We start from the raw sequence: 11262 nt of genomic DNA on the forward strand, positions 1-11262 counted from the left end.
TCGTCCCCGGGGGAGGCGGATGCGATGGATGAGGATATTGAGATGGTTGACGGAGATGAAGGCATGCCGGATGACATTGCGCCCCCCGTTGTGTCCGGGCCACCGATCGTTTCCACGCGCATGTCCGAGGTGGCATGCAGCAGTGATAGTGGGAGGATAGTGTCCCAGGTGGCATGCAGCAGCGATGCTGGGAGGATTGTGTCCCAAGTGGCATGCAGCAGTGAGAGTGCGAGGATTGCGTCCCAAGTGGCATGCAGCAGTGAGAGTGAGAGGATTGCGTCCCAAGTGGCATGCAGCAGTGATACTGGGAGTATTGTGTCCCAGGTGCCGTTTATATCACCAGCCGCAGCGAGGACGGCACCAGCAGCAGCGAGGACGGCACCAGCAGCAGCGAGGACAGCAGCAGCAGCAGCAAGGACAGCACCACCCACGACCCCCAGGGTCGAGCCCACATCCATTCCCGCCACCACACCCCGAACCATCCCGACGGACATCCGACACCAATTCCGGCAGCAGGACATTGAGCGCGCCCACATCGCGCAGCGGCATCACGGTCCGGCCGGGCCCCGATTCGACGACGAAGCGTTTTTGGTCAGTGAGGTCGACAAGTGGGTGCATCGGTGTTGGACATGCACGCAGAGGGGATATGATGATGCGCATGAGATGTGGCGTTGTGGGTTTACCGGGGCCGGGGGAGCCAGCAGGGAAACCCAGGCGAATAAGGATTGGATGAAGATGGTCCGCGGGAAGGTCCAGTATGCCAATTATACCGCACATTTCCCGTGTGGCATGCCGCAGCACATATGTCCATTGGGTGATCATCACGCGGACCATAGCGAGGAGGTCCAAAAACGGTGTCGAGGATACCGCACCGTGTTGATTCCGATGGTGGCCATGATGGGCAAGGGGCCGCAGCGAGATGCGGAGGTCACGCAGCGATGGTTCCAGCGATTGGCGTCGCGCGGGGTGGTGGATCCGGAGCGGAATGATGAAGGGTTGATTCAGTATTTCGGACAGCGCGCGCCGGGGACGGCGCAGAAACGGTCGCAATTGACGGAGGAGTTTATTTGGTTACGGCGGGCATATGATGGACGGGAGAGGTGCAGTGATTAGACGTGGGTCATGTTGATGGCATCATGTGGGCGTTTCACAAGGGTTGTTTTACCAGCAGGAATATATGCATGATGATTTTCATATATATATTCCAGTCCATGATTGGCAATCGCCCAGTATCAGTTTCGCAGTCCCAGCAGCGGTTGTAGAATATTGTGCGGCGTCATGCGAGGCCGCGACACCAGCGGGCCCATCCAGTGGTTGATCGATTTGCGTACATACGGCCGGGTCACCGACACGCCCGTGGAAGGCCAGATTGAATGGAAATCCGGGGATGAGTTATGGTAGAAGCAGATCCATTCACCATGGGCGATTTCCGTGGATTCGTGCATGGGTTGGTGGGGAAGACGTGCCCGATATTGGTTGGGCAGTTGATGTTTTGCCCGCCGGGCGCCCGTTATTCCATGGGATCATTTATACGACGACGCCAGCCAGGGTGGAATTTCATCCAGGACCCCCACGCAGTGGCCGGTCAATGGATCGGAGTGGTTGATCCAGCGGGTGTGCCGTGGGCCATTACGCCGGCAGTTCATCACGCCCGAAGGCATTGAGTTTCATATGGGGGAGATCCATCAGTATTTCCGTGTGTTCGTCAATCCGGGAGATGTTGAGCGTGGGCATCCACGTATGTGCCGGGCAACCCAGCCGTGCCCCCGAGTTGTTGAGTATTCGACAGCGAGCGAGAGCGCCGGAATGGGTTCATTGATGATGGGATGGTGATGTTTGTCAGCCGATATCAAAGGGTTCCATATCAACAATGACACCAGGTGATTTGCCGATATTTACCGCGGGAGTTGGGGGAGTTGGTGATATGGTATTTGTGGTTGGTGTTGCCGTTTATCCAGGCCATGCAGTCATTTCAGCGAGGGTTCCGTGGGCAGCCCGCCACCACCGAGCGACGCGCCGATTACATTTGGTCCCCGACCCCGAAAAACAGAAGGAGTGGAGTTCCCCGATTCGGGAGATATTGAAGGCACAAACCCGCACGGGGTTACATGGCACCGCGATCAACATCCAGGCATATCGGGAGATCGCCATTGCCGTCGGCCGGCGGTATGGACGCGGGAGCAGCCAGTTCCGGTCCATCCAGCACGGAGAGAGCCCGATTGTCGCGGTGATGCCCACCGGGGGTGGCAACAGTGTATTATTCATGTGGCCCGTGTGGGTGCGTCGTGGCGGGATGACCATTGTGGGTTTGCCATCGATTGCATTATGATGGGACATGCAGCGCCGGTGCCAGGAGGTGGGGATTTCGTGTGCGGCGTGGGATCGCCAGTGGCCCCCCGATGGAGCGTCCATTATATTAGTCACGCCCGAGAGTGTGCCAAGTCATGAAGTCCGGAGATTCATGGACCGGCAGCGGACGTGGAAGCGGTTGGATCGGATGGTGATCGACGAGTGCCATGTTGTGTTGAGCCAGGACCACGAATTCCGCCCAGTAGTGAAGAAATTCGGCCCGTTACGATCCGCGCAGACGCAGATGATATGTTTAACCGCGACATTGCCCCCAGTGCGGAGCCCGAGTGTTGCCGGCGGATGGGGTGGACCGACGGGGACGTGACATGGCATCGAGGACGTCCCCATCGCCCCCATGTGGCATATCGGGTGCATACCGTGCCCCCCGGCCCAATTCAACAGCAGCCGCAGTGGGTGGATATGCCCGAGGTGATTGCATTCATCCAGGATCGGATCCGTCGCGCGCGGCCCGGCCGGGTGATCATATATGGCACCGCCGTGGCCCATATCACCCGGATGGCCGAGTCATTAGGGTGTGCCGCGTATCACCAGATGACAATCGACCGCGATGGTGTATTGCAAGCATTGCGGGACACGCCCGGCGCCGCCATCACCGCCACCACGCATTGGGCATGGGAATTGATATTCCCGCCATCCGGAGTGTCATTCATTCGGTCAGCCACGCACGATGTTCGATGACGCACAGGAGAGTGGCGGCGCGGGATGCGATGGGCAACCCAGCGAGGCCATGATCATCCAGGCCGACGGTCAAAGGGTTGGACGGGAGCAACGGCCGTTGGATGCAGGGTCATAGTGTGGCGGAGCATGTCGGTGTTGTGGAGTATATGGAGTGCGGTCCACGATTGCCGGCGTGTGGTGTTGGATACATATGTAGACGGGCACATTGATGGATCCCCCCGGCAGCGTTGTGGCGGTATCCACCCGAGTCATTATGTGATGGATGTGCGCCCGAATGGCAGGACCAGGAGCCCGTGATGACCGGGGCCATTCATATTGATCATTCCCCCGGGGGCATTACGGTATATACCAGCCCCATTGCCGCCGGCGTTGAGAATGCCCAGAGGATGCCCGTCATGGCACGACCACCCGAGGTGTGCAGAGTTATGAGGTTTCCATTATGGCCCGTCGGCCCAGCAGCAGCAGCAGTGGCCACAGCAGTGTCAGTTTGAGTTCGCCATTAGCACAAAGTACGCAGCCCATTGTGCGGCGGCATCGAAGAGGCCATCCAGATCCATCATCGTGGGCAGGAAGCGATCATACGAGCATGAGCCCGAGTCACCACATGCCGGCACCACGCATCCACCGCCAGTATCACGGCCGCCAAACCAGATAGGATCCCGATTGCCCATGGCATCGATTCCGGCCGCAGGACATTAAACGTGCCCGTTTATCAGATCGACACCATGGCACGGCATCCCAGCGATTTCAGGACGAGGCATATATGAGCAGGAGGTGGAAGGTTGGTTCCATCGTGGGATGCCGCAATACATATGCCCGCAGGCGGATCACACGACGGAGCATAGTCCGGCGGTACAGGATCGGTGTCAAGGGTTTCGGACGGCATTGATCCCGACAGTGGTGATGATGGTGAAAGGGCCATATGCAATGCGGAGATATCGCCGCGGTGGTTCCAGCGGTGGTTCCAGCGGTTAGCCGCAGGGAGTTCAGAACGTGGAGCAGGACGACGGGGTGTTGATAGGATTTTTGGGACCGATGGCGCCGAATACAGCACGGAAACGGGCGCAGATCACGCAGGAGTTCATTTGGTTGCGGCGGGCATATCAAGGGCGCGACGATGCCGGTAGATGTGGATTCGGGTTGATGTTGACAGCGGTACCACGGTTGGAAGCCATTGATCGATATTCAGCAGGCCACGGAAGTCGATTTTCGAATTCGAATGCCATATGATTTTTTCAGATTTATCAGTAGGGTTTGTTCGATATTGAATCATGGCGATTTCCAGGCGAATGCCATGCACGGCGGAAAGCAGCCCCGATAGCCGTTTTATACCATTCCACAGCAGTAAAGATTGGATTACAATTACGGGAAAGAATATTTCGGATACATTATCATTCGGACACGATCAACACGATCGATTATATATAATTCCGCAGGTGACAGACCGCAATATATATCGATTCCGGCGCCGTTCGAGAGTGCAAATTGAGCGACGAGCAGTATACATATTCGAAGGCCCGAGCACGGACACATTTATAGTTTCCAGATATCAGAGCATAACGGAGATATTCAGGGATTGTAGTAGACGTGTTCATGGTTATGATTCGGCAGGTGACGGACAGCAATATATATCAACCCCGGTCCAGTGAATGAAGGCAACAGCCACCCGCAATATATATATTCGAAGGCCCGAGCACGGACACATTTGCAGTTTCCAGATATCAGAGCATAACGGAGATATTTCGGGGTTTTGGAGACGTGTTCAGGATATGTGAGCCGTGTGTTGAGGGTTTTAATCCATATGTTCAGGGTTATCGGCGTCGAGGGTTATCGGGTGTTGAGGGTGTTTGATGGGTCGCCATTTCCAGCCGAATCCATGGGCGGCGGAATACAGCCCAGATAGGCGTTGTATACAATCCCACAGCAGTAAAGATTGGATTACAATTTAGCCGAAAGAATATTTCCGGTACATTATCATTCGGACACGATCAACACGATTGAATATATATAATTCCGCAGGTGACGGACAGCAATATATATCGAATGCGGTCCCGTAAATCAGGGCAATAGCCACCAGCAATATATATATTAGACAGCCAGAGCAGAGACCCATTTATAGTTCCCAGGCATCCGAGTATAACAGAGATGTTCAGGGGTTTTAACAGACGTGTGCAGGATTTGTGAGCAGTGTGTTCAGGGTTTTTAATATTACAGTTTATTAGCACATACATGTCGAGAGGCACGAGTTATGATTGTCAGAGGTGTAATTAAGCAGTGTAGCAATTCCCAGGGCGGATAAAAGAGGTATTAACGGATCGATTATGGTGTATATTGAGGGATGTTAAGGGAATTAATATTGTCGGTTGCAGGTGTCGCAGTCGGGTGACCGTATTTGCCATGATTAGGAAGGAAGAAGTGATTGTTTTGAATGAGCACATAGTGTCAATATCCGAAGGTGTGAAGATGGTATTTCGGAAGGATGATCGCAGGCGGCAATCGAGGCATCACGATAGGAGGGATTCAGTGATGATATCCGGGAGGGTCCGGCGGATAGGGCAAGAGGTGAGATGATTGATATTCAAAGGGATATTGGGGACATTCCGCAGCGGGGGACGTATAGGGTAGGGACACACGGACGGGTAAAAAGGATGGAGGGGAAAGATGGCGAGAGGATGTGAATTGGCGAGGAGGAAGGGGCATTGGACATTCCGCAACGGGGGGACGTATAGGCCGGGGGCACAAGGACGGGTAAAAAAGATGGAGGGGAAAGATGGTGAGAGGATGTGAATTGGCGAGGAGGAAGGGGCATTGGTGATGCGGAGAAGGGGGGGAGTAGGGTGGATGGGCGGTAGGGTGGGAGTGGGTTTTCCGGGAGTATAGAGGATGGTCAAAGGGCGATGGTAAGAATATGGCGGAGATACGGTTGGGTTGTCGGTGTTGCGGGTTTTGATCAACGTTTTCAGTGTTGTCGGTGTTGAGGGATATTGATGATGTTGAGGGATATTGATGATGTTGAGGGATATTGATGATGTTGAGGGATATTGATGATGTTGAGGGATATTGATGATGTTGAGGGATATTGATGATGTTGAGGGATATTGATGATGTTGAGGGATATTGATGATGTTGAGGGACATTGGTGGTGTTGAGGGACATTGGTGGTGTTGAGGGACATTGGTGGTGTTGAGGGATTTTTTATCAATGTGTTCAGGGTTATCGGCGTCGAGGGTTGTTGACAGTGTTGAGGGATAGTGACAGTGTTGAGGGTGATTGATGGTGTTAAGGGTAATTGAACATGTTCAGGGTGTTTGATGGGGTCGCCATTACCAGCCGAATCCCAGGGGCGGCGGAATGAAGCCCAGATAGGCGTTTTACACGATTTCACAGCAGTAAAGATTTGATTACAATTTATGGGAAAGAATATTTCGGATAGATTGTCATTGTGACACAATCAGCGCGATAGATTATATATTATTCGGCAGGTGACAGATGGCAATATATGTCGATCCCGGGGACGTTCATTAGAGCAATAGCCACCAGCAATATATACATTGGAAAGCCAGAGCACGAACCAGGTGTGAGTGGAGGAGTATATGCAGATGGGTGATCCCGGTTGGCGACGGCGGGGATTGGATGGATATTTGGACGGGGTGATTGATGGATATGAGCGGAGGCGGTGCGATGATGGCAAGGAGGATTTGGGCATATCCGAGATGTTGTGTGATGGGAGTGATGCCGATTGACAGCGCATGAAGGCGATTTGGCGGACCCGTGGGCGTCCGGGGCGGTCAGGCGGGTTTAGGGATTGATGAAGTGGTGGAGGCAGGATGGTGATGCATGATTGGATTGCAGGGTGGGGACGCACGGCGGGGCGTAGGAATTCCAGAAGCGGTTTACGAGGTATGCGGATGAATGGCAGCGGCGAGTTGGGCAGGCGGGGTTTGACGATGGGATGAGGGGTGGAGAAGGCCAGTGATTCGAGGCGTGGGTCATGTTGATGGCATCACGTAGGCGTTTCACAAGGGTTGTTTTTTACCAGCAGGAATAGATGCAGGATGATTTTCATATATATATTCCAGTCCAAGAAGATTGGTATTCCGGTTCCGCGGGAGGTCGGAGAGATGCATGCAAAAGACAGCGGCGCGGCACATCACGGCAGCCCAGGGGCAGCCGGTTATATAGCAGAAATGGGTAGATATTGGATCCGGGGGATGTCCAGGCACGAATTATTATCCAATCGACCAGATCAGTGTCACGGACGCCGTATTGTGAAGAAAACAGTGTGGCAAAAAATGAACCCGATATGTTGAAATATATATTTACCGGATCAGATATATATTTTCGTTGGGGTTCCGGCACACGTCATGACATGTCAAAAATTTTAAACGGCAAGGAATCGAGTCGCGATTGATAGCAATGGGTAGTTGAAGTGCAGAATATATGATGATTTGATTGAGAGAGTATATGATGGATGTATGAAAGCGTGGTGTTCAGGGTTTATCAGTATGGAGAGGGAGATTTGTGTTCAGGGTTATTGGTTGATGGTGTTGAGGGATATAATGGGCATTGAGGGTTTTGATTATTGTGTTCAGGGAAGTGAGTGTTCAGGGAAGTGAGTGTTCAGGGAAGTGAGTGTTCAGGGTAGTGAGTGTTGATGGTGTTAAGGGTAATTGAACATATTCAGGGGTATTGATGGGGTTTAAGGTTTTGTTCGATATTGAATCACATGGCCATTTCCAGCCGAATGGCATGGGCGGCGGAATGCAGCCCAGATAGGCGTTTTATACGATTTCACCGCAGCAAAGATTTGATTACAATTTAGGGGAACGAATATGTCGGATAGATTGTCATTGGGACACGATCAGCGCGACGGATTATATATAGATCAGCCGGTGACGGACAGCAATATATATCGACCCACGTCCAGTGAATGAAGGCAATAGCCACCAGCAATACATTCCAAAGCCAGAGCACGGACCAGGGGCGGGTGGAGGAGTATATGCAGATGGGACATGGCGGTTGGCGACGGCGGGATTGGATGGATATTTGGACAGGACGGTTGATGGATATGCGCGGAGGCGGTGCGGTGACACGGCGGGCGAGTCGGTGTGTGATGGACATGGATGCCAGCCCGATTGGGAGGACCACGAGTCGCGGATGGGGTCGTCGTTCCCGGTGGCAGAGGATGTGGCGGTGGATGAGGCGGTTGCGATGGATGGGATTGTGATGGCGGAGGCGTATACGACGGATGAGGATATTGAGATAGTTGACCGCGATGACGCCGTTCCCGCGGACATTGCGCCCCAGGCCACGGATGGTTTTCACGGGCATGTCCCCCCGTGGCACGGACAGCAGCAGTGATAGTGGGAGGATTGTGTCCCAGGTGGCATATGCACCAGCAGCCGCAGCGAGGACGGCAGCAGCAGCGACGGCAGCAGCAGCGACGGCAGCAGCAGCAGCAGCAGCAAGGACAGCACCACCCACGACCCCAGGGCCGAGCCCACATCCATTCCCACCACCACACGCGGAAGCATCCCAGCGGACATATGATGGACGGGAGAAGTGCAGTGATTCGAGGCGTGAGTCATGTTGATCGCATCGGCGTGGGCGTTTGGTTTTTACCAGCAGGAATATATGAATGATGATTTTCATATATATATTCCAGTGCACGAAGATTGGTATTCCGGATCCGCGGGAGGTCGGAGAGATGCATGCAAAAGACAGCGGCGCGGCACGTCACGGCAGCCCAGGGGCAGCAGGTTATACAGCAGTAATGTGTAGATATAGCAGCAATGTGTCGATATTGGATCAGGGGGATATAAAGACATGAATAATTATCCAATCCACCAGATCAGTGTTACGGAAGCCGTATTGTGAAGAAAACAGTGTGGTAAACAAAAAGGATACCGGTACGCCAAAATATATTTAGCCGACCGGATATATATTTTCGTTGCGGTTCCGCGACCAGCCATGACAGGTCCAAAATTTTGAGCGGTACGGAGTCGATTCGGGATTGATGGCCATGGGTAGCGGAAGTGCAGAATATATGATGATTTGATTGGGGGAGTATATGATGCACGTATGCAAGCGTGGTGTTCAGGGTTTATCCGTATGGAGAGGGAGATTTGTGTTCAGGGTTATTGATGATGGGAATGATGTTTTGGAAGACAGGGGAGGAACGGATGGAATATCCCGGATCCGTCGTTGGCGAGGGTTTCATACCGGCCGTGTTCAGGGGTATTGCGTATGGAAGTGAGGTGTTCAGGGTTATGAATGTTGGGGCGTGATGGGGTGTCATGGCGGTGGGTGTTCAGGGTTATGTATGTTGGGCGGGATGGGGTGTCATGGCGGTTCGTGTTCAGGGTTATTCATGTTGCGGTTTGATTCCCGGGTTGCGTTCAGGGTTTTACATATTGGGTTTTCAATGGCAGGGTGTCGGAAAGCGCCCAAGGCGGAACAAGGTAGAGGCGCAGAGGGAGTACGGTTGGAGATGGAACGGGATATTCGGGCGATAAAGGCGGGAGCCAGCGAGAGTGGTGTTAGAAAGGCGAAAGGTGGTTGGCCCGATCCGACCAAAAGCAGTAGAGTTGAGAGGCACAGGGGCATAGGCGGATGAAGTAGGAAGCAAGAGGTGGAGAGGCGGTGGGAGGTAAGCGGGTGCAGAGGTCGAGGAAGGATAGAGAGGGATGATGGAAATGAGGATAATACATCCGGGGAAGATCAGGAAATAGCGTAGTACAAATGGGAAGGGCAGGCAGTGTAATATGGCGGGTTGTGATGGGAAATGGGCAGGGCAGGGCAGCACCAGAGGGAGGGGCAAGTTGGCCAGCAACGACGAGCAGGGGTTCCACGGCAACAGCAGATCAATAGGAGGATTCAATCAGGTAGAGGAATGGTAGAAGCGATGAATGTATAGGAAAGAAATAATGGAAGCAGGAGCAGGGCGCGAGTATGAGGCAAATCATATTGAAAAAAAAAAAAAAAAAAAAAAAAAATCAGACCGGGTGCGGTGGATAGTAGATTTTGGAAGACGGGATACGTATATCGGGTGGGGATTCGGAAGGACAAACGGTCAGGTGGGAATTTTTTTGAGAGCGGAAATGGAGGATCGGCGACGATATCGAGTATGGGCAGACGGGGATGGATAGTAGGGATGGAAAATTGGGGGGGAAATGGATAGGGTTGGAGAGACAGGAGAGATATGAAGGTAGAGTGGTCCGGGTTTGGCAATATGGAGGGGGAGATTTGTGTTCCAGGAGATGGGTGTTGGAGAAGATTGTAAGGGTTACGGCAGGATGACGGATAGGAGATTGAGGGAGGAATTGAGGTGAGGGAGTTGGATGCAGGGGGTGTTCAGGATTTTGGGGGATGAAGGCGAGGGGTTGAGGGATTTGTATGTTGGAGATTGATTTTGTTGATGGATATTGCGAATGGAGGCAGGTGATGAGGGATATCGAGGTTGGATTGTGGTGAGGGATGGATGATGGATTGTGATTGGAGGGTGTTGAGGTATGGATGATGAGTTGAGATGGGATTGTGTTCAGGGATCGATGTTGGCGGTTCAAGATGGATTGTGTTCAGGGATTTACATGTTGGGGGTGGATGGAGGTGTGCGGGCAAGCCCAAGCCCCCCCAGGGCGGAAAAGGAAAAGCAAGTAGGGTTAACCCCCCCCCGGGACAAACCCGAAGAGGGGTAAGGAAAGTCGGGGTAAAGCCCCCCCCCAGCAAGACGGAAAAGGAGTCAGGAAAGTGGGGTTTGCAAGGGGTGGTAAGGGCGAGGAAAAAGGGGAGGTGATGGGGATGCAGGACGGGCCAAGGCGGCGAATGGGTGCAGGTGAATCGGGGTAGAGGGCGGGGGCGAGAGCGGAAAAGGCGAAAGCAGTGGGGTTACAGAGATTTGCAGAGGAGGCAGATTGAGTTGGGTCAGGACCAGTGGATGAGGATTGAGTTGGCCATGGCGGTTACGGTGGTTAAGGTGGTTAGAGTGGTTAAGGTAGTTAGAGTGGTTAAGGTAGTTAGAGTGGTTAAGGTAGTTAGAGTGGTTAAGGTAGTTAGAGTGGTTAAGGTAGTTAGAGTGGTTAAGGTAAGTTAATGTGGTTCAGGTAAATCAAGGGCAATTCCGGGCCGGGCCGCGAAAAAGCAAAAATCCGCGTTGGAGGGTTGATTAGGGTTTAGGGTTTAGGGTTTAGGGTTTAGGGTTTAGGGTTTAGGGTT

General features: G+C 53.2%; 3 protein-coding genes across 3 annotated transcripts; 1 reads left to right on the top strand and 2 right to left on the bottom strand.

Annotated features, from left to right (window-relative positions):
* Window positions 1-173: 173 nt before the first annotated feature.
* On the top strand, window positions 174-1113 carry N7532_002971 (uncharacterized protein; the record flags this gene model as incomplete). Its single annotated transcript, XM_056615465.1, has 2 exons — window positions 174-220; window positions 297-1113. The coding sequence occupies 2 exons, from the start codon at window positions 174-176 to the stop codon at window positions 1111-1113; spliced, it is 864 nt and encodes a 287-aa protein (XP_056478437.1).
* A 2417-nt stretch (window positions 1114-3530) lies between these two features.
* Window positions 3531-3719, bottom strand: N7532_002972 (uncharacterized protein; the record flags this gene model as incomplete). Its single annotated transcript, XM_056615466.1, has 1 exon — window positions 3531-3719. One exon carries the CDS (start codon window positions 3717-3719, stop codon window positions 3531-3533), a length of 189 nt encoding a protein of 62 aa, XP_056478438.1.
* Window positions 3720-5552: 1833 nt separating this feature from the next.
* N7532_002973 (uncharacterized protein) lies at window positions 5553-6185 on the bottom strand (the record flags this gene model as incomplete). The annotated part of the gene is made up of 1 exon (XM_056615467.1): window positions 5553-6185. The coding sequence occupies one exon, from the start codon at window positions 6183-6185 to the stop codon at window positions 5553-5555; it is 633 nt and encodes a 210-aa protein (XP_056478439.1).
* Between the last annotated feature and the right edge of the window lie 5077 nt (window positions 6186-11262).

The sequence above is a fragment of the Penicillium argentinense genome, assembly GCF_028826775.1.
Source record: "Penicillium argentinense strain IBT 30761 chromosome Unknown utg000003l_segment0_segment0, whole genome shotgun sequence".
NCBI lineage: Eukaryota > Fungi > Ascomycota > Eurotiomycetes > Eurotiales > Aspergillaceae > Penicillium > Penicillium argentinense.